The sequence below is a fragment of the Hyla sarda genome, chromosome 9 (assembly GCF_029499605.1).
Source record: "Hyla sarda isolate aHylSar1 chromosome 9, aHylSar1.hap1, whole genome shotgun sequence".
NCBI classification, from domain to species: domain Eukaryota; kingdom Metazoa; phylum Chordata; class Amphibia; order Anura; family Hylidae; genus Hyla; species Hyla sarda.
The window spans coordinates 3,987,141-4,008,704 of NC_079197.1; the positions used below are offsets into that span (position 1 = coordinate 3,987,141).

A 21,564-nucleotide genomic window follows, 5' to 3' on the forward strand; every position below is an offset into this window, starting at 1 on the left:
CCGGTACACATAATACATTCTCCCTGCGGGTTTATTATCAGAGTCGCCTTGTCACGCAAGGGCAGCAGTTCCCATAAGATAAAGTGCAGTGTTTTCCAACCCATGTGTCTCCAACTGTGGCAAAACCATCATGGGGGGGCCCGCCGCTGGGAACCCCACAATCTCGCCTGCCCCACCCCAAACATCTGGCACACGGAGTGAACTTCGCTCCGTGCCAGGTGACTGGTGATGCGGGGCTGAGGCTCGTGATGCCCCCTCCCATAGACTTGCATTGAGGGGGTGTGACCGTGACCTCACGAGATTGTGGGGTTCCCAGCGGCGGGCCCCCCTTGATCAGACATCTTATCCTCCTATCTTTTGGATAGCGATAAGATGTCTAGGGGCAGAGTACCCCTTTAACTCTGTGAGGGCCCCATTGACTTACTAATGTTCAGTCATGTAGTGTCAGACGTTGGTTGACCGTACTCTTCTTTACCTGCACCGACTCTCGTTGACCCCTATATTTCTTTTCGGTTTAGTCGCTCCACGGAGATATTTGCTCCCTGAAAACCCTGATCATGGAAGGCGTGGCCAATGCCGATAACACGCGAGAACAGAAGCAGCGACTTAGTGACCACGCGTATCGCCGTCTCCTGTATAAGAAGCCGCTGGACCCCAGGAGCGAGGCGCAGATGCAGGTAAGACTGGAGGGGTTAACCAGCCGTCACAATACTGCCCCCTGCTGCCCATGTGCTCAGCTCTCATCCTTCTGCAGGAGATCCGCAGACTGGACCAGTACGTAAGGTCGGAGGTTCAGGGGGTCAGCGACGTCCTGGACCTGGAGTGGGACCGCTTCGTGGAGGCCAAGAAAAAACAGAGGTAAGAACTGAGCATCCGGATCATTGCGGACCAGATCTGTGCGGACATTTCTAGATTTTCAATGTCGTGGAAAGTTTTGATGACACCATTATTATTGTTCACTCCTGTATAGAACGGAAATTATTATGGTATTAGTCAGTGGGGAGGGGGGGGTCAGCACCCTCTTTTATTAGACTAGTAAGAGTGTCTCTAGGGTGCCGGACATGTCCCTGCGTTACACTCAGCTCGTTCATATGAATGGACACCGTGTAGTGCTTTATTTCTCCTGTGGTGGCGCTACAGGGAAATTAAAGACGCTGCTCAGTTCCCTTTAGGAAGCACTCCTCCTTACCCTGCACAATCACTATTCCTACAGCACCATTTGTTTTACTCCAGCACAGCTCCAACCATGCGGTTCATTTCTGTGACTGGGTCATGTGATCACCAGTCTAATCACAGAAAATTGTGTAACTTAAAATGTGTCATTTATAAGGCGATTTTGGAAAAACGCATCAAAAACAGGGTGAAATCTTGTTAAACCTTTACGTTATTATCTAAATAATAAAAAAAAAAATCCTAAATCTCTGTTACTGTCTCTATAGGGGATACGCTGTTTCGGACCGCGAGACGCTGTTTAATACCCTCGCCAATAACCAAGAGATCATCAACCAGCAGAGGCAGCGTATTAAACAGTTGATGGACAGCCTGTCCCAGCTGCGGCTCTACAATTGCACTTCGCAGTGGAGCGTGATAGGCGAAGAGTTCAGCAGCCGCAGGTGAGGGGAGCCGAAAACTGCGACAAAAACCTCTAGGACCAAACGCAAGTCTGGTGGTGGTGGGGGGGGGGGGGGGGGCAGGAAATCCTACTTGTGCTAATAAGTTGCTGTTTTTATATAATTATTTATTTTATTTATGGATTGATTTATTGATTTGTTTATTCATTTTATTTTATTTTTTTGTCAGTAATGCTCTGGAGGACCTGCAGGACAATTTGTCAAAGATGATAATAGATACCACAATAAAGCCAACACCAAAGCTTCCACGTAAGTGCAATGCGGCTCCTTGTCAGTGTGAAGAGTTTTTACTGTCCATTTAAAAAAGAAATAAATAAATAAAAAGTTTGACCTGTCCTAGAGAAGGGTTTAAAAGTTTTGATTTGTCAGTGTCTTAATTTTTCATCCCCCCAACCGATAGCTTCATTGAGTGGGGAGAGAAGCATATGTCTAAATGCTTCTCTCCTTGCTCTCTGTGTCGGTGACTGAGACAATCCCATAAACCACGGTTTCCCAACCAGTTTGCCTTCTACTGTTGCAAAACTACAACTCCCAGCCATTGGCTTTCCGGGCATGCAGGGAATTGTCGTTTTGAAACAGCTGGAGGGACCCTGATTGGGAAACACTACCATAGACTTGTGGTCGCACATCGTTGACCTTTATACTAATATTTTATCCTGTTTTGCAGCCAAGTTATCGCCGGTGAAGCAGAATCAGCTAAGAAATTTCCTATCTAAGCGCAAGACCCCACCAGTTAGATCTCTCGCTCCAGGTAACTGACTACATTGACTATGGCACGGTTTCCCAACTAAGGTGCCTCCAGCTGTTGCAAAACTACAACTCCCAGCATGCCTGGATGGATAAAGACAGTCCCCAGAGTGCCAATATTATTGTCATTGTTAATAGTGTTTACAGGGGAGGGGGACCTTACCCGTGCACACGCAAGATCTCCTGGAGTGCCATAGTATTTTATTTACACTAGCAAAACTACAACTCCCAGCATGCCCGGACAGCCTTTGGCTGTCCAGGAATGCTGGGAGTTGTAGTTTTGCAACCGCTGGAGACACCCTGGTTCGGAAAGAATAGTTTATATTGTGTCCTGAGGGTCATTTTGTATGGCAGGGTTGAGGATGGACTAGTGTTTCCCAACCAAGGTGCCTCCAGCTGTTGCAAAACTACAACTCCCAGCATGCCTGGATGGATAAAGACAGTGCCCAGAGTGCCAATATTAATATTATCATTGTTAATATTGTGTTTACGGGGGGGTGCCATAGTATTTTATTTACATTTGCAAAACTACAACTCCCAGCATGCCCGGACAGGCTTTGGCTTTCCGGGCATGCTGGGAGTGGTAGTTTTGCAACCGCTGGAGACATGTTGGTTGGGAAAGACTAGCTTATATTTTGTCCTGAGGGTCATTTTGTATGGCAGGGTTGAGGATGGACAGGTGTTTCCCAACCAGGGTGCCTGCAGCTGTTGCAAAACTACAAGGCCCAGCATGCTCGGACAGCCTTTGGCTGTCTGGTAATGCTGGAAGTTGTAGTTTTGCAACAGCTGCAGGCACCCTGGTTGGCACCCCCTGGCCTATGGTCTGTCCCGGATGATAACATTGGGCGTCTTCTGTTCTTCTCTAGTTTGTGTCTATTTGTTGTGTTTGTATTTTTTTTTAGCCAATCTCTCCCGATCCTCGTTCCTGAATCCGAGTTACATAGAAGACCTGGATGATGTCAGTTCTTCGTCTTCTCTGTCGGAAGCAGCGGATATTCAAGGGAGGCTGTCGGAAGCGCAGCAAGGGGGTCCGGTCAGACAAGAGACCCCACCCCCGGAGCCGTCCCCTGTTCGCCCTGTGCGCCACGTTCCCGTAACCCGCACAGTGTCCATGCAGCCAGGCTTTGGCTCCCCGGCTCCTCCATTTGGAAAGGTTCCGCCCGGCTCTAGACCCATCACCAGCACCCGTAAGTCTTCCCTGCTGACGTAAGCATTGGCCTAATAAATAATACAACCTGCAGACTTACCAAGTGCCGCCTCTCACTCCTGTATCCAGCCGCTGTATCCATGCCGCCAGTGCGGGTGATCCCACCGGGAGCTGACAGCACCATGTTGGCCACCAAGACCGTAAAGCACGGAGCTCCGACCGTCCCTGCAACGCAAGCCGCTGCCGCCGCCGCCGTGAGGAGACAGCAGATCACCACCCTGGCACCAGGTAACCGGAGCCCCGTCTACATACACGCTCACATGTAGCTTCCGCTTTATTGCTGATACCATTTTGCTTCTTTCACAGCCCCGCTTACCGAATCCACTCTGCAAACTGTACCCAAAGTGGTGAACGTGAAAGAGCTGAAGGGAAATGGACCCGGACCGAACATTCACCTAGTCATGGGGTAAGTAACAATTACCATTCCTGCCTCCAGAGGGCAGCACAGCCGTGTCACTGCAACCAGGATTAGATAAGGATCCGGTTCATAGAACATTTCATCCTGTTGTCTATGAAAGCAGCGTTTTCCAAACAGAGTGTCTCCAGCTGTTGCCAACGGCTGTCTGGTCATGCTGGGAGTTTTACTTTTGCGATAGCTAGAGACACTCTGTTCGTAAAACGCTGTATTAAATTTAGCCCATGCCAGCTAGAAATCCTATAAATTACTTGGTTCACCATTTCAAAAACATAGAGCCATCTGTGGCATTATTGGGGCTCAGAGGGACGTATCGGACCACCAGCAGTGTAATTCCAGGGGTCCGATGAGTCCCGCAGGAGATCCCCTCCCTTACCTGCCTTTTGGCTGGCTTCGGTGACCTTTCTTATCTGGTCTGCCCTCTAGCAGACCAGAGAAGATCCTTGAGAATACTGATCTATCAATAGTCCATATGGGAACATAAAAAAAATGTAAAGTAAAAAAAAATATATATATATATGGATTTTATTATTACTATTATAATTATTTATTTATTTTAATAGGCCTTTCCTCAATAAAAATTTAAATTGCCCATTTACAACAAAGGTGTAAAAATAATAAATAATAAACATATTTGATTAAATGTTCAAACTATTTAAATTCATAGTCACCTAAAAGCAAAGGAGGAACCAATATAGATCACAGTGCAAAAAAAAGAAATGAGCCCTCATACTGCCCCGAATAAGTTAAAAATTAGAGTTATATAAGAAAACCTATGTATGTCCGCTCCTTTAATAAGACGTAAATATGGAGTCGGGATCATCTTCTATGGGGCGGGCCGCATGAATATCATCGTTGAACTGCCGGCGCATAAGAGGCCAATCGGGCATCACCGGAGAACCAACCCCCGACACGACACCGGTATCTGGACTAACAGCAGGACAATACAGCACATATACTAGGGGACAGAACCGTTACACCAAACATGGCTTCATGTCCCCCCTGAGCTGCCGGTCAGATATTCACATCGTATCTGTCCTCCGTATCCGAGCAGATCCAGACCCCGTACCCCCAGCCGTCAGCTGTTATGCCCGATCCAGCCTTGTGTACGTTTTATAGTGCCGTTTCTTTTACGTAATTTCTTGTTTAACCCTTTCAGGCCCATCTTACAGCAGTCTGCCGCCCAGGCTAATAACCAATCTCTGACCAAAGCGGCTACAGCTCAAGCTAAACAGGTACCGGACGGTGAAATTCTCTTGGGACTTGTATTAAATTAAAATAAATAAAAATATCTGATAAAAAAAAAAAAAGGGGGGTAAGATGTCTGATCGTGGGGTCTCACCGCTGGGACCCATGTGATCTCTGTGCAGCACCCGGCGTTCATTTAGAATGCTGGGTGCAGGGGTCGTGACGTCAAGACCACTCTCCTCGTGACATCAAGCCACGCCCCCTCAATGCAAGTCTATGGGAGGGGGCGTGGCAGCTGCCCCTCTCCCTCCCATAGACTTGCTTTAAGGGTGTGTGACCGTGACGTCATGACCCCTGCCGCCCCCGCTTTTCAGAATGCTGGGGCAGCGGAGTACCCCTTTAACTTATTTTCTACCCGCTGCTATCTCTGTGACGGGACCCCCGGGCGCTCTGTAAGGAGCGTGTGTTGTCTACTGGTGGATGGCATGCGCCCTCCATTCATGGGGGGGGGGTTGGTATCGCAGAGAGGCGACATCGGGGTTTCGCGCTGGATAGTGCTTCAACGGACCTCGTTGATTTGTAAATGACTTCTGTTTAAAAATCTTAATCCTTTCAGAACTTATCAGCTGCTGTATGATCCAGATAAAGTTCTTTTCTTTTTGAATTTCTTTCCAGTCTGACCACAGTGCTCTCTCCTGACACCTCTGTCCATTTTAGGAACTTTCCAGAGCAGGAGCAAATCCCCATAGCAAACCTCTCCTGCCCTGGGCAGTTCCTGATATGGACAGAGGGGTCAGCAGAGAGAGCACTATGGTCAGACTGGAAAGAAATGTTAAAAAGAAAAGAACTTCCTGTGGAGCATACAGCAGTTGATAAGTACTGGAAGGATTAAGATTTTTAATTAGAAATAATTTACGAATCTGTTTAACTTTCTAGAGCCAGTTGATTTAAAAAAATAAAATAAAATTCCAGTGGAGTACCCCTTTAACAGTGACAGCCCGCTCAGCCAATCACCTGCTGAGGTGGGACGCCACTGTGACTATGATTGGCTGAGCGGGCTGTCACTCCCGATACTAGTGCGTCTCGGAAGATGGAGGCCGTAGCGTTTAGTGGGAAGAGACGGGCCCAGTTCTGGAGATAAGCTGACCGTGTGCCGCTTATCTTTCAGGCTGGGTGCATTCTAGCCTAATACCGACATATTTTTCTGTCCATATTACAGCAGAAAGTGACAGTCTTGGCTGTCCCAAATCCGGCTGCGGTAGTATTTCCTAACCAAGGTGCCTGCAGCTGTTGCAAAACTACAACTCCCAGCATCCCCGGACAGCCGTTGGCTGTCCGGGCATGCTGGGAGTTGTAGTTTTGCAAAAGCTAGAGAGCCTCAGTTTGGAGACTACTGCCCTATACCCTAGTGCTTTCCGACCAGGGTGCCCCCAGCTGTTGCAAAACTACAACTCCCAGCATGTCCAGACAGCCAACAGCACACTGCATGGGTAACGCTGATCCAGAGTTTTGATTTCTGGTCCTCACACTTCTGTTTTGCTTCCAGGTTCCTCCTGCTGATGGGTTGAAAGCTGCTCCTGCTCCGACCAGCGCTCCCCAGCCAGGACCAGTGTTGGTGCCCACCATGGGGACAGGTGAGTTGGCAGCGTGCTCCCTATAAAGGTTATTACTCTATTGGGAAATTAATAAATCTCAGGACTCTGTGAGGCTGTTTGTATATCGTACACCTCCCATACACAGTCGTCTGATCCTGCAGCCTTGTATCACTGACCTATAGATAGAAGAAAAGATGGCGGAGGATAGTATACATGTAATCATGGCGGCCATCACTGCACGGGAGCTGTATACAGAACATCCCCAGACTTTCCATAAGGCTATTTACAGAGTAGATTTTAATTATTTTCTATATATATATTTTTTTCTATATATAAATTATATTTAGAGACGGAGGGAGGGAAAGAGACGGAGGGAGGGAAAGAGACGGAGGGAGGGAAAGAGACGGAGGGAGGGAAAGAGACGGAGGGAGGGAGGGAGGGAAAGAGACGGAGGGAGGGAAAGAGACGGAGGGAGGGAGGGAGGGAAAGAGACGGAGGGAGGGAGGGAGGGAAAGAGACGGAGGGAGGGAGGGAGGGAAAGAGACGGAGGGAGGGAGGGAGGGAAAGAGAGGGAGGGAGGGAAAGAGAGGGAGGGAGGGAGGGAAAGAGAGGGAGGAGGGAGGGAAAGAGAGGGAGGGAGGGAGGGAAAGAGAGGGAGGGAGGGAGGGAAAGAGAGGGAGGGAGGGAGGGAAAGAGAGGGAGGGAGGGAAAGAGAGGGAGGGAGGGAGGGAAAGAGAGGGAGGGAGGGAGGGAGGTAGGGAAAGAGACGGAGGGAGGGAGGGAGGGAGGGAGGGAAAGGGACGGAGGGAGGGAGGGAAAGGGACGGAGGGAGGGAGGGAAAGGGACGGAGGGAGGGAGGGAAAGGGACGGAGGGAGGGAGGGAAAGGGACGGAGGGAGGGAGGGAAAGGGACGGAGGGAGGGAGGGAAAGAGAGGGAGGGAGGGAGGGAAAGAGGGAGGGAGGGAGGGAGGGAAAGGGAGGGAGGGAAAGGGAGGGAAAGGGAGGGAAAGGGAGGGAGGGAAAGGGAGGGAGGGAGGGAAAGGGAGGGAGGGAGGGAGGGAGGGAGAGGGAGGGAGGGAGGGAGGGGGAGGGAGGGAGGGAGAGGGAGGGAGGGAAAGAGACGGAGGGAGGGAGGGAAAGAGACGGAGGGAGGGAGGGAAAGAGACGGAGGGAGAGAGACGGAGGGAGGGACGGAGAGAGACGGAGGGAGGGAGGGACGGAGAGAGACGGAGGGAGGGACGGAGGGAGGGACGGAGGGAGGGACGGAGGGAGAGACGGAGGGAGGGAGAGAGAGAGAGACGGACGGACGGAGGGAGAGAGAGACGGACGGAGGGACGGAGAGAGAGACGGACGGAGGGAGGGAGAGAGAGAGAGAGACGGAGGGAGAGAGAGAGAGACGGAGGGAGAGAGAGAGAGACGGAGGGAGAGAGAGAGAGAGAGACAGAGAGAGAGAGAGAGACACACAGAGAGGGAGAGAAAAAGAGTTATGTTGGATTATGGCTGCTGCAGTACACATGACCAGTACGATGACGCTCTGAAGAATCAAACTCTTGTTATTTCTTACAGGTCCAGTCTCCTCTGCGCCCGGTGCTCCGGCCAACAAGGCCTTCCTGTTCTCTTCTCCCAGGTATGACTGAGACCGCCTGCATTTGTGTGTTTAGCTTTTTTTAGGCTGGGTTCACATTACTGAATCAGTCGGAGCTAGAACAGCGCAGTTATTGCCAGTCCCCATAGACCGCAATCTCTTCCGCCAATAGAATGGGTTCCTTCTGAAGTTTCGTCTTGCGCACTGTACAGCGGAATTTCTGAAGGGAGTTCTGCTTGGCAATACCGTACTGTGAACCCGGCCGTACCCTCCAATTGGGAGTTTGGGCAATATGGCTGGAAATAATCACTGATATCTGCTATTGCTAATGGCCGGGGTGCGATCAAGGTCGTGCAGATGATCATTAACAAGTGCCCTGTATAAAGCTCTACTGTTCCCAAAAACTGTCACCCTGATCACCCACACTAAACCCAATACACTGGGTAACCAGGGATCCAAAGAGGGGTCACTTACTACAATCGGTGCTGTGGTTCCCAAAATATTGGCTGGCGAAGTTCCCCTTCTGAATTCAGGGAGTCGCGTGCAGGAGGCGGGGCCCCGCTGGCTGGCCACCCCTGCTTCTTTCCGTTTTCTCTATCAGTCATCCCCTTAGTTATCATATTCTGTAAGTCCACATCCTAGTGACGTGAGTCGCATGTCATGTGAGCGCTGTTCTCTGTTGGTAGAGCGCATGCGCCTGCAACACTGCGGCTCTCGCGTGACTACGTGACTGCGGCTCTCGCGTGACTACGTGACTGCGGCTCTCGCGTGACTACGTGACTGCGGCTCTCGCGTGACTGCGGCTCTCGCGTGACTACGGCTCTCGTGTGACTACGTGACTGCGGCTCTCGCGTGACTACGTGACTGCGGCTCTCGCGTGACTGCATTCAGCAGTCAGAGCTCAGGACATGAGAGCTGTATGTAAACTGCCGGCGCATGCGCTCACATGACATGCAACTCACGTAACTAGGATTGGTTGAGAAGACGGAAAGAAGCAGGGGTGGCCGGCGGAGCCCCGCCTCCTGCACGCAACTTCCTAAATTCAGAAGGGGAACTTCCCCAGCCAATATTTCGGGAACCACAGCACCGATAATAAGTGAGCCCTCTTTGGATTCCTGGTCGCCCAGTGTATTGGGATTATTATGGGTGATCAGGGTGACCGTTTTCCTTTAAATCTTTTCTATCATTATACAAATACATGTTGCAGGGTTTATTGGTCGCGGAGCCAGGTGAAGCGTGCGGCAGTAGCGGGTCTGACTGCAGGTGACTGGCTCCATATACCATAATAGGAGCGGTCACCTGCAGCCTGATGGATTGGCCACCAAGCTGGGGAGTGAAGTGTTCTGCTGCTGCGCTCTTCACCCGACTATATCGAAGAATTAGAGGGGGTCTAAGAACTGAGACCCCGACCGATCAAAACTTTTGAAAGGTTTTGCATAATCATAGTAACGTTTTAATCTTGAGCGGCCCTCCATCTTGGATAAGACCTTTCTATATTCAATTATCCTGATGTTTATGTTTATATATATATATATATATATATATATATATATATATATATATATATATATATAATCTGTATATACTGTGTGTGTGTGTATGTATATATATATATATATCTCCCCCTGTTACTGCCCCATGTATAATGAATACACTGTGGTCCTTTTTGTTTTCTAGTCTTTTTACTGTGAGTCCGGCCTCCACCGCCGCCTCCGCTCCATCACCAACTTTCGGAAGCCTCGTTTCAGGTAACCTGCACGGTGCCAATAGACTTTTCGGTGATGAATCCTTTCTATTTGTCTCTCCTGTGTCCAGTGGTGGCCAAAAGTATTTGAGGCACAATTTTTTTTTAATTTTTTCAGTGTTTTTAGATTTGTGTTCATCTCAAATCATTTGGCCTCTACTGTAAAAATAAGAATGTTTACACGTATTGTCTCTCCTGTACTTCAGATCTGTAGTTGTATAGCGCCCCCTATTGTATGAATGACCGCAGCTTATGGCGTCTCCTCTTTTTTGATTTCAGGAAAGGATTCTCATCCCCCTTCAAGCTTTCTGACTGGTCCTGGAAACAAGGCCCCATTTTCCTCCGCACCTGAAATGTCTGTCCCCTTCGTGTCTTTTATGCCACCATCCTCATCCTCTGGTGACCCCGGCAGCTCTGGTAAACCAACCAGCACCGGTCAGGCACAAGCTGCCCCATCACCAGCCCCTCTGCTGAGTAAGTCCTGGAGAATTACAGGGTCCTATAGACCAGTGTTTCCCAACCAGGGTGCCTGCAACGGTTTTGCAAAACTACAACTTCCAGCATGCCCGGACAGCCGCTGGCTGTCCGGGCATGCTGGGAGTTGTAGTTTTGCAACAGCTGCAGGCTCTCTGGTTGGGAAACAACACTTTAAACTTTGTTAAATTAAACAGATTTCTAAATTACTTCTATATAAAAATCTCAGTCCTACCAGTACTTATCAGCTGCTGAAGTTGAGTTGTTCTTTTCTGTCTGACAACAGTGCTCTCTGCTGACACCTCTGTCTTGTCTCAGGAACTGTCCAGAACAGGAGCAAAACCCCATAACAAACCTCTCCTGCTCTGGACAGTTCCTGAGACAAGACAGAGGTGTCAGCAGAGAGCACTGTGGTCAGACAGAAAAGAACAACTCAACTTCAGCAGCTAAGTACTGGAAGGATTAAGATTTTTTTTTTATATATATATATATATAAGTAATTTAGAAATCTGTTTAACTTTCTGTAGCCAGTACATATGAAAAAAAAAAGTTTTTTTCCTGGAATTCCCCTTTAATGGCTTGTCTTTGTAATTTCAGCCAAGGATTCCAGCCAGCCTGCAAACTTCATGAGCGGCGCCGGAGTAAAGCAGCAGTTTGGCTCTCCGCCGGATATGTCGGCTTCCTTCGTGTATGTTATGCCACCATCTTCTGCCCCTGCCGATTCCACCGCTGGCGCTAAACCTGCTTCAGCTGCGGCAGCGGTGATCACGTCTGCACCCCCAGCCGTCTCCCCTGCAGGGTTTTCTGGTGGGGAAACTCTAGGAAGCTTCTCTGGACTGAGAGTTGGTCAGGTTGAAGACTCATCCAAAGCCGCCGCCGCACTACAAGTTAAGGCACCAAGTGTTAGTTCCTCGGTCAGCGCTTCAAAGCCTGGAGATCCGGCGTCCACCACCTCTGCACCGGTGCAGTTTACTGCTCCATCATTGGCTGGGATATTCACCCCTGGCGCCAAGTCAAGCTTCTCTCCTACACCGGTCTCCTCAGCGCCTCCCGCCGGCGGTCCAGCCATTCCAGCTTCGGCAGCGTTTGGTTTCATGCCTCCTATAACCCAAGCCCCTGCAGCTTCAGTCCCCGTGACCTCCCCAGCTGTGACCCCCATCATGTTTGGATCAGATGTTAAACAACCGGTGGTACCAGAAAAATCTGCTCCCGATTCTACAGCGTCTTCCCAGTTACAGGCACTTCTGGCTCAGGCGGGTGAGGGTAGAGGAGATCCGAGATCAGCCGTTGGCAGCACCATGCCCGCGCCTCTAGCTGCCCCCCCTACAGCCGCCACATCTCCACCTGCTGCAGAAACTAAGACATTGACTTCTCCTATATCCACATTTTCATCCCCCATAAACTTGGGTCAGAATCCAGCCACCACTTCCACCCCGGTAGCGGTCAGCCCGCTAACATCTCCTGCAAACACAAGTTTACCATCTCAGACTCCGGGATCGGTGACCGTGGCTGCGTCAGGACCCCCGAGCACACAGATCACCTCCGGATCCTCTGCTCCGGGTTCTGCTTTTGCCCAGCCCCCGACAGCTACATCTGCAGGCGCAGCAGCTGCTCCTGTTTTCGGTCAGGCTCCTCCGGCTGCTGGTTTAAGTCCTCTTCTTTTTGGCCAGCAGAGCAGCAGCTCGACCAGCACATCTACTGCTCCTACCGCCGCGTTTGGCTCCTCCGGATATGGGGTGACAGAAGGAAGCGGAGGCTTCGGACAGTCCACATTTGGGCAGACGGGGTCTTTCTGGAAGACGTCTCCTGGCTCTGCCGATAACTTTTCCTTCAAACCCTCCGGCTTCGGGTCACAGTCGTTCTTCGGTCAGACTCCGGCCTCTACTGCTGCGGCTAGTAACAGCGCGGGAGGTATATTCGGGAGCTCTGCCAATACCAGCAGTGCCAGCACCTTCTCCTTTGGGCAGCCATCTGTCAGCAGCACCTCCACGGCTGGAGGAGGAGGCCTCTTTGGACAGATCGCTGCTCCCGTGTTTGGTCAGAGCCCCTCCACCTTCGTTCAGGATACTCCGGCCTTTGGCAGTGCCAGCAATGCAGCTACAACTACCACGTCATCATCGGTGTTTGGCTTTGGGCAGTCTGCAGGTGAGAATGCGCTTACACGTCTGCTCCTTCTTCTGTACATACAGGATGACGTTTATCTCTGGGCTTTTTATTGTTTATAGGAGGATTCCCCACCAGTTCTGCTGGGTCCATGTTTGGTCAGTCACAGAACAACGGCTCAAGCATCTTCAGGCAGGTACAGATTCAATCATTTTGTCTGCTTTAAAATCTTATTTCTTATTTATTTTCCCTTGTAAACTGTAATGTAACTGTGGAACATTGTAGAGTGAATCCTCAGCCCCAGTGACCTGCTGGGGCTCCCACTGTAATACATGGTGGGAAGGGGGGACCCCAGAGTGAATATTGAGAGGGGACCCCGGGATGAATATTGAGAGGGGACCCCAGAGTGAATATTAATAGAGGGGGGACCCCAGAGTGAATATTAATAGAGGGGGGACCCCAGAGTGAATATTAATAGAGGGGGGACCCCAGAGTGAATGAGAGGGGACCCCGGGATGAATATTAAGAGGGGGGACCCCAGAATCGATATAGGTAGGTAGGGCATCCTTGTAATATTATTAGTGGCTTCGTCTCGTTTAGCGGTGGCACTTCTGTAGTGTGAACCTGTTTTCTGCCCCTGGAGTATTATAGACAATGACTTGAGTTGTGTCCCCTCAGTCGTCGTCCTCCTCGGGGGGCCTGTTTGGCGCAAGCATCGGTGGTACCAGCAGCGGAGGCATCTTCAGTGGTCTTGGAGGCAAACCCAGCCAAGAAGCGGCCAACAAGAATCCTTTCAGTTCCTCTGGGGCAGCGTTTGGCCCCTCGGGCTCCTCCAGTAAGTACCTGACTTACCTCTGACGCCCTCTGTGGACCATCCACATCTTATAGTCACTGACTGGTTTGCTCCGTCCCGCAGACCCCAGCAGCCTGTTTGGTAACAGTGGGGCCAAGGCATTTGGATTTGGCGGCCCCTCAACATTTGGCGAGCAGAAGCCTTCCGGAACGTTCAGCACAGCTGCAGGAAGTGTCGCCTCCCAGGGATTTGGGTTTTCCAGCCCCAGCAAAACAGGTAATGGCAAGAACCTACAGAAATAACCTGTATGACAGGTCATGTGACCATCGCCGCACTCATCCAGACACACGGGGGAATAGCTGAACATTGATCCATCTGTTCTTAGAAGATTCTAAAACTCTGCACAGTCGCTGCTCATCAGAGGCGCCAATTGTCCGATCCCACTGACACCTGTTATAAAATATTAGCAGAATTTGGATCCATCTACTGGATTGTGTAAGGGCCTGTTGTCTCTCTCCCTGCTTACTAAGAAGGTGGACTTATAGCTGCACCCCCTCCCCTCCCACAGCATGCTGTGTTAAGTACAATGACGGAGAGGTGCTGCAGCTGCATCCCCCTCCCCTCTCTCAGCATACTGTGTAAATTCCAATAATGGAGAGGTGCTGCAGCTGCATCCCCCTCCCCTCTCTCAGCATGCTGTGTAAATTCCAATAATGGAGAGGTGCTGCAGCTGCACCCCCTCCCCTCCCACAGCATGCTGTGTAAAGTACAATGACGGAGAGGTGCTGCAGCTGCATCCCCCTCCCCTCTCTCAGCATACTGTGTAAATTCCAATAATGGAGAGGTGCTGCAGCTGCATCCCCCTCCCCCCCCCCCCCCCCCACAGCATGCTGTGTAAAGTACAATGACGGAGAGGTGCTGCAGCTGCATCCCCCTCCCCTCTCAGCATGCTGTGTAAAGTACATTGACGGAGAGGTGCTGCAGCTGCATCCCCCTCCCCTCTCTCAGCATACTGTGTAAATTCCAATAATGGAGAGGTGCTGCACCTGCACTCCCTCCCCCCCCACAGCATGCTGTGTAAAGTACAATGACGGAGAGGTGCTGCAGCTGCATCCCCCTTCCTCCCTGTACAGGACAGTTATTTATATATATATACACAGTTCTTTTGATCGGAACCCTTTCAGCTTTCCCCATAGAGGTCACAGGTCAGTGTCTCGGCCCCTCATGATGGTTCCAGCTCTGTGCAGACTTTCTTCAGGATGTAAATGTTGGCTCCACAGCAGCGTCCATGTCTCGGATGTCATTGTGTTATCATTGTGAGGCTGCTGAGGGGCGACCATGACATTGTGAGGGGCCACAGACCATGGACATTGGGTTAAATCTCCATGGTGAGGGTCTGCGGTTGGGTGGACGGTTCCTCCCTATTCCCCAGACTGTGGCACCCATGATTGGCTGTTTTTTGGGGGTTACTTTGTTGTCCCCAATCCTCATACTGTGGGGAGGTCTCCCTGTGTGTTTATTGTCTCATCTCTTCTGTTTTCCCTAAAGAGAAAATTCCCCAATTGTATTAAAACTGAATCAGTATCCCTGTGGTATATCAGTGGGGGGGGGATCTCGATGCGTCCCCTTTCCTGTGGTATATCAGTGGGGGGGGGATCTCGATGCGCCCCTTTCCTCCTGTGGTATATCGGGGGGGGAGATGTGGATGTGCCCCCTTTCCCTGCTGTGTATTGGGGGATCTGGGTGCGCCCCCTTTCCCTGCGGTGTATTGGAGGGAGTCTGTGTGCGCCCCCTTTCCCTACGGTGTATTGGGGGGGATCTGGGTGCGCCCTCTTTCCCTGTGGTATTTCGGGGGGGGGGGGGGGTCTGGGTGCGCCTTCATTCCCTGCAGTATATTGGGGGGGAAAGGGGGGGGGGGGTCTGGGTGCGCCTCCTTTCCCTGTGGTGTATTGGGGGGATCTGGGTGCGCCCTCTTTCCCTGTGGCATTTCGGGGGGGGGGGGGGTCTGGGTGCGCCTTCATTCCCTGCAGTATATTGGGGGGGAAAGGGAGGGGGTCTGGGTGCGCCCCCTTTCCCTGTGGTGTATTGGGGGGGGGGTCTGGGTGCGCCCCCTTTCCCTGTGGTGTATTGGGGGGGGTCTGGGTGCGCCCCCTTTCCCTGTGGTATTTAGGGGGGGGTCTGGGTGCGCCCCATTCCCTGCGGTATATCGGGGGTAGGGGGGTCTGGGTGTGCCCCCTTTCCCTGCGGTGTATGGGGGGGGTCTGGGTGCGCCCCCTTTCCCTGCGGTGTATTGGGGGGATCTGGGTGCGCCCCCTTTCCCTGTGGTATATCTGGAGGGTGGGTCTGGGTGCGCCCCCTTTCCCTGCGGTGTATCTGGGGGGTGGGTCTGGGTGCGCCCCATTTCCCTGTGGTGTATTGGGGGGGTCTGGGTGGACCCGGGGGGGAGACCCTCATTCTGTATGATGTATATTCAGTGTTTCGCCTGCATTGTTCTGCTGCTGATTTTCTGCCATTACCTGCATGTGATGTATATTTCCCTTGTCTCTCCTTCTCCTTTTTTTATTTTCTCTTTTTCTTGCCCCTGTTTCGCTCAGGTGGGTTTGGCGCTGCTCCGGTGTTCGGCAGCCCTCCGACCTTTGGGGGATCCCCTGGTTTTGGAGGGGTGCCAACATTCGGCTCAGCCCAAAGCTTTTCTAGCCCTCTGGGCTCCAATAGTGGCAAAGTGTTTGGGGAAGGTACAGCGGCCGCCAACACTGGAGGATTCGGGTAAGAACTGATTTTATTTACTGTTTCACCTTCTAATAAAACTGCGTAGACCATGTGTAGAGTTGTGTGAAGGTCGGGGGTGGGGGGTGATGGAGTCATAATGCAGGGACCACAATCTGCGGTTACTTAGGACTGCCACCCATAGAGCCCGATATAGGGTCACAGTCTGCAGGTAGCTGTGGTGTTACATAGGACTGCCACCCATAAAGCACAATATACAAGCACAGTCTGCAGTTATATGCGGGTTACATAGGACTGCCAACCATAGAAATAGGTTCACAATATGCTGTTATCTCAGGACTGCCACCTATAGAAATAGAATGCAATATAGGGCGGTTTTTCCCAACCAGGGAGCCTCCAGCTGTTGCAAAACTACGACTCCCAGCATGCCCGGACAGCCGTTGGCTGTCTGGGCATGCTGGGAGTTGTAGTTTTGCAACCGCTGGAGGCACCCTGGTTGGGAAACATTGATAAAGGGTCAAAGTCTGCAGCTATCTGTGGTGTTGCATAGGACTGCCATCTATAGAAACAGCGCCCAATATAGGGTCACAGTCTGCAGGTATCTGGTGTTACATAGGACTGCCACCTGTAGAATAGAGTGTAATATAGGGTCACAGTCTGCAGGTATCTGGTGTTACATAGGACTGCCACCTGTAGAATAGAGTGTAATATAGGATCACAGTCTGCAGGTATCTGGTGTTACATAGGACTGCCACCTGTAGAATAGTGTAATATAGGGTCACAGTCTGCAGGTATCTGGTGTTACATAGGACTGCCACCTGTAGAATAGTGTAATATAGGGTCACAGTCTGCAGGTATCTGGTGTTACATAGGACTGCCACCTGTAGAATAGAGTGTAATATAGGGTCACAGTCTGCAGGTATCTGGTGTTACATAGGACTGCCACCTGTAGAATAGTGTAATATAGGGTCACAGTCTGCAGGTATCTGGTGTTACATAGGACTGCCACCTGTAGAATAGAGTGTAATATAGGGTCACAGTCTGCAGGTATCTGGTGTTACATAGGACTGCCACCTGTAGAATAGTGTAATATAGGGTCACAGTCTGCAGGTATCTGGTGTTACATAGGACTGCCACCTGTAGAATAGTGTAATATAGGGTCACAGTCTGCAGGTATCTGGTGTTACATAGGACTGCCACCTGTAGAATAGTGTAATATAGGGTCACAGTCTGCAGGTATCTGGTGTTACATAGGACTGCCACCTGTAGAATAGTGTAATATAGGGTCACAGTCTGCAGGTATCTGGTGTTACATAGGACTGCCACCTGTAGAATAGAGTGTAATATAGGGTCACAGTCTGCAGGTATCTGGTGTTACATAGGACTGCCACCTGTAGAATAGAGTGTAATATAGGGTCACAGTCTGCAGGTATCTGGTGTTACATAGGACTGCCACCTGTAGAATAGAGTGTAATATAGGGTCACAGTCTGCAGGTATCTGGTGTTACATAGGACTGCCACCTGTAGAATAGTGTAATATAGGGTCACAGTCTGCAGGTATCTGGTGTTACATAGGACTGCCACCTGTAGAATAGTGTAATATAGGGTCACAGTCTGCAGGTATCTGGTGTTACATAGGACTGCCACCTGTAGAATAGTGTAATATAGGGTCACAGTCTGCAGGTATCTGGTGTTACATAGGACTGCCACCTGTAGAATAGTGTAATATAGGGTCACAGTCTGCAGGTATCTGGTGTTACATAGGACTGCCACCTGTAGAATAGTGTAATATAGGGTCACAGTCTGCAGGTATCTGGTGTTACATAGGACTGCCACCTGTAGAATAGTGTAATATAGGGTCACAGTCTGCAGGTATCTGGTGTTACATAGGACTGCCACCTGTAGAATAGTGTAATATAGGGTCACAGTCTGCAGGTATCTGGTGTTACATAGGACTGCCACCTGTAGAATAGAGTGTAATATAGGGTCACAGTCTGCAGGTATCTGGTGTTACATAGGACTGCCACCTGTAGAATAGAGTGTAATATAGGGTCACAGTCTGCAGGTATCTGGTGTTACATAGGACTGCCACCTGTAGAATAGAGTGTAATATAGGGTCACAGTCTGCAGGTATCTGGTGTTACATAGGACTGCCACCTGTAGAATAGTGTAATATAGGGTCACAGTCTGCAGGTATCTGGTGTTACATAGGACTGCCACCTGTAGAATAGAGTGTAATATAGGGTCACAGTCTGCAGGTATCTGGTGTTACATAGGACTGCCACCTGTAGAATAGAGTGTAATATAGGGTCACAGTCTGCAGGTATCTGGTGTTACATAGGACTGCCACCTGTAGAATAGAGTGTAATATAGGGTCACAGTCTGCAGATATCTGGTGTTACATAGGACTGCCACCTGTAGAATAGTGTAATATAGGGTCACAGTCTGCAGGTATCTGGTGTTACATAGGACTGCCACCTGTAGAATAGAGTGTAATATAGGGTCACAGTCTGCAGGTATCTGGTGTTACATAGGACTGCCACCTGTAGAATAGTGTAATATAGGGTCACAGTCTGCAGGTATCTGGTGTTACATAGGACTGCCACCTGTAGAATAGAGTGTAATATAGGGTCACAGTCTACAGGTATCTGGTGTTACATAGGACTGCCACCTGTAGAATAGTGTAATATAGGGTCACAGTCTGCAGGTATCTGGTGTTACATAGGACTGCCACCTGTAGAATAGTGTAATATAGGGTCACAGTCTGCAGGTATCTGGTGTTACATAGGACTGCCACCTGTAGAATAGTGTAATATAGGGTCACAGTCTGCAGGTATCTGGTGTTACATAGGACTGCCACCTGTAGAATAGAGTGTAATATAGGGTCACAGTCTGCAGGTATCTGGTGTTACATAGGACTGCCACCTGTAGAATAGAGTGTAATATAGGGTCACAGTCTGCAGGTATCTGGTGTTACATAGGACTGCCACCTGTAGAATAGAGTGTAATATAGGGTCACAGTCTGCAGGTATCTGGTGTTACATAGGACTGCCACCTGTAGAATAGAGTGTAATATAGGGTCACAGTCTGCAGGTATCTGTGGTGTTACATAGGACTGCCACCTGTAGAATAGTGTAATATAGGGTCACAGTCTGCAGGTATCTGTGGTGTTACATAGGACTGCCACCTGTAGAATAGTGTAATATAGGGTCACAGTCTGCAGGTATCTGGTGTTACATAGGACTGCCACCTGTAGAATAGTGTAATATAGGGTCACAGTCTGCAGGTATCTGGTGTTACATAGGACTGCCACCTGTAGAATAGTGTAATATAGGGTCACAGTCTACAGGTATCTGGTGTTACATAGGACTGCCACCTGTAGAATAGTGTAATATAGGGTCACAGTCTGCAGGTATCTGTGGTGTTACATAGGACTGCCACCTGTAGAATAGTGTAATATAGGGTCACAGTCTGCAGGTATCTGGTGTAACATAGGACTGCCACCTGTAGAATAGTGTAATATAGGGTCACAGTCTGCAGGTATCTGGTGTTACATAGGACTGCCACCTGTAGAATAGTGTAATATAGGGTCACAGTCTACAGGTATCTGGTGTTACATAGGACTGCCACCTGTAGAATAGAGTGTAATATAGGGTCACAGTCTACAGGTATCTGGTGTTACATAGGACTGCCACCTGTAGAATAGTGTAATATAGGGTCACAGTCTGCAGGTATCTGGTGTTACATAGGACTGCCACCTGTAGAATAGTGTAATATAGGGTCACAGTCTGCAGGTATCTGGTGTTACATAGGACTGCCACCTGTAGAATAGTGTAATATAGGGTCACAGCCTGCAGGTGATATAAGAGCTGATGGTCCGGTCTCTTCTTGTGGTCCAGACGCTGATAATACTGGTTATAATGGCCGCTGGTTATTCTCCGTTTTTCTCTCCCCCCTCTACAGGTTTGGAGCCGGTGCCAGCAGTGGAGCCACATTTGACAGCCTGGCCAATCAGAATGCCCCGTCCTTTGGTGCCCTCTCCCAGCCCACCGGTGGCTTTGGAGGCCAGAGTGGGGGCTTCGTATTTGGTTCCTCCAGCAGCGGCGCGGCGCCTGGCACTAGCGGTGGTACGTTGTTTATTGGGGGTAGAACCTTCTGTCTGGAGTGACGCAGGATGATGGTGATCGGTGTCCTGTTTGTTTTGCAGGTTTCCCATTTGGATCTAATAACCAGTAGGTATCCCCAGATAACGTGCCGCGTGAATCCCCCCATAGATCTGGTGTCTGAATCGTGGCCCCCGGGGGTTTATTGTCTGATCATGTGAACATTTATCTCTAGGACCAGTGTTCACATTCGCTGTGGTGCTCCCTGCATGTACTTTATTGTGCAGAGGGGAATTCAGACTGAAGCCTTTTCTTTTCTTTTGGCTGTTTACCGCCTGTCGCGGCCGCTCTTCTCACCCCCGTGTTGTCTGCGTGTTGTCTGTCTCGCAGGTCTTCACCAGGATTCGGAGGCTGGAGGGGCTGAGGGAAAGAAGAGGCAGATGATGATGATGATTCATTTCCTTCACTCTCTGTTTTTGCTTCTTAAGATCCTAACAGCTTTATACCGCCATGTAGATATGTACCATCTATGGAGACCCCGCACCCCATCCGCCACAACTCATTTTTTACAACATGTTACATCAGAATTCCCCTTGTCCATCAATAAATTGCTTTTGTTTTGAAACTTTCTTGAGCGAATTTTACTCTTTCAAAAACGTACAAGAATATAACTACTATAATACTGCCTCCTATATACAAGAATATAACTACTATAATACTGCTCCTATATACAAGAATATAACTACTATAATACTGCTCCTATATACAAGAATATAACTACTATAATACTGCTCCTATATACAAGAATATAACTACTATAATACTGCTCCAATATACAAGAATATAACTACTATAATACTGCTCCTATATACAAGAATATAACTACTATAATACTGCCTCCTATATACAAGAATATAACTACTATAATACTGCTCCTATATACAAGAATATAACTATAATACTGCCCCCTATATACAAGAATATAACTACTATAATACTGCCCCCTATATACAAGAATATAACTACTATAATACTGCTCCTATATACAAGAATATAACTACTATAATACTGCCTCCTATATACAAGAATATAACTACTATAATACTGCTCCTATATACAAGAATATAACTACTATAATACTGCTCCTATATACAAGAATATAACTACTATAATACTGCTCCTATATACAAGAATATAACTACTATAATACTGCTCCTATATACAAGAATATAACTATTATAATACTGCCTCC

The 21,564-nt window shown here is 49.4% G+C and overlaps 1 protein-coding gene across 1 annotated transcript in view; it reads left to right on the forward strand.

Moving 5' to 3' along the window:
• NUP214 (nucleoporin 214) overlaps positions 1–20,941 on the forward strand; it is a 42,294-nt gene extending 21,353 nt beyond the window's left edge. The window contains exons 17-37 of the mRNA XM_056538693.1: positions 519–677; positions 755–858; positions 1,440–1,613; positions 1,801–1,880; positions 2,299–2,382; positions 3,281–3,565; positions 3,655–3,813; positions 3,892–3,991; positions 5,160–5,235; positions 6,735–6,822; positions 8,350–8,410; positions 10,046–10,116; positions 10,392–10,586; positions 11,184–12,731; positions 12,812–12,885; positions 13,368–13,524; positions 13,606–13,758; positions 16,077–16,248; positions 20,173–20,336; positions 20,417–20,441; positions 20,703–20,941. Coding sequence (XP_056394668.1) covers positions 519–677; positions 755–858; positions 1,440–1,613; positions 1,801–1,880; positions 2,299–2,382; positions 3,281–3,565; positions 3,655–3,813; positions 3,892–3,991; positions 5,160–5,235; positions 6,735–6,822; positions 8,350–8,410; positions 10,046–10,116; positions 10,392–10,586; positions 11,184–12,731; positions 12,812–12,885; positions 13,368–13,524; positions 13,606–13,758; positions 16,077–16,248; positions 20,173–20,336; positions 20,417–20,441; positions 20,703–20,736 — 3,963 coding nt within the window. The 3' untranslated portion in view covers positions 20,737–20,941. The remainder of the gene's footprint in view (positions 1–518; positions 678–754; positions 859–1,439; positions 1,614–1,800; positions 1,881–2,298; positions 2,383–3,280; positions 3,566–3,654; positions 3,814–3,891; positions 3,992–5,159; positions 5,236–6,734; positions 6,823–8,349; positions 8,411–10,045; positions 10,117–10,391; positions 10,587–11,183; positions 12,732–12,811; positions 12,886–13,367; positions 13,525–13,605; positions 13,759–16,076; positions 16,249–20,172; positions 20,337–20,416; positions 20,442–20,702) is intronic.
• The last annotated feature ends 623 nt before the right edge of the window (positions 20,942–21,564 follow it).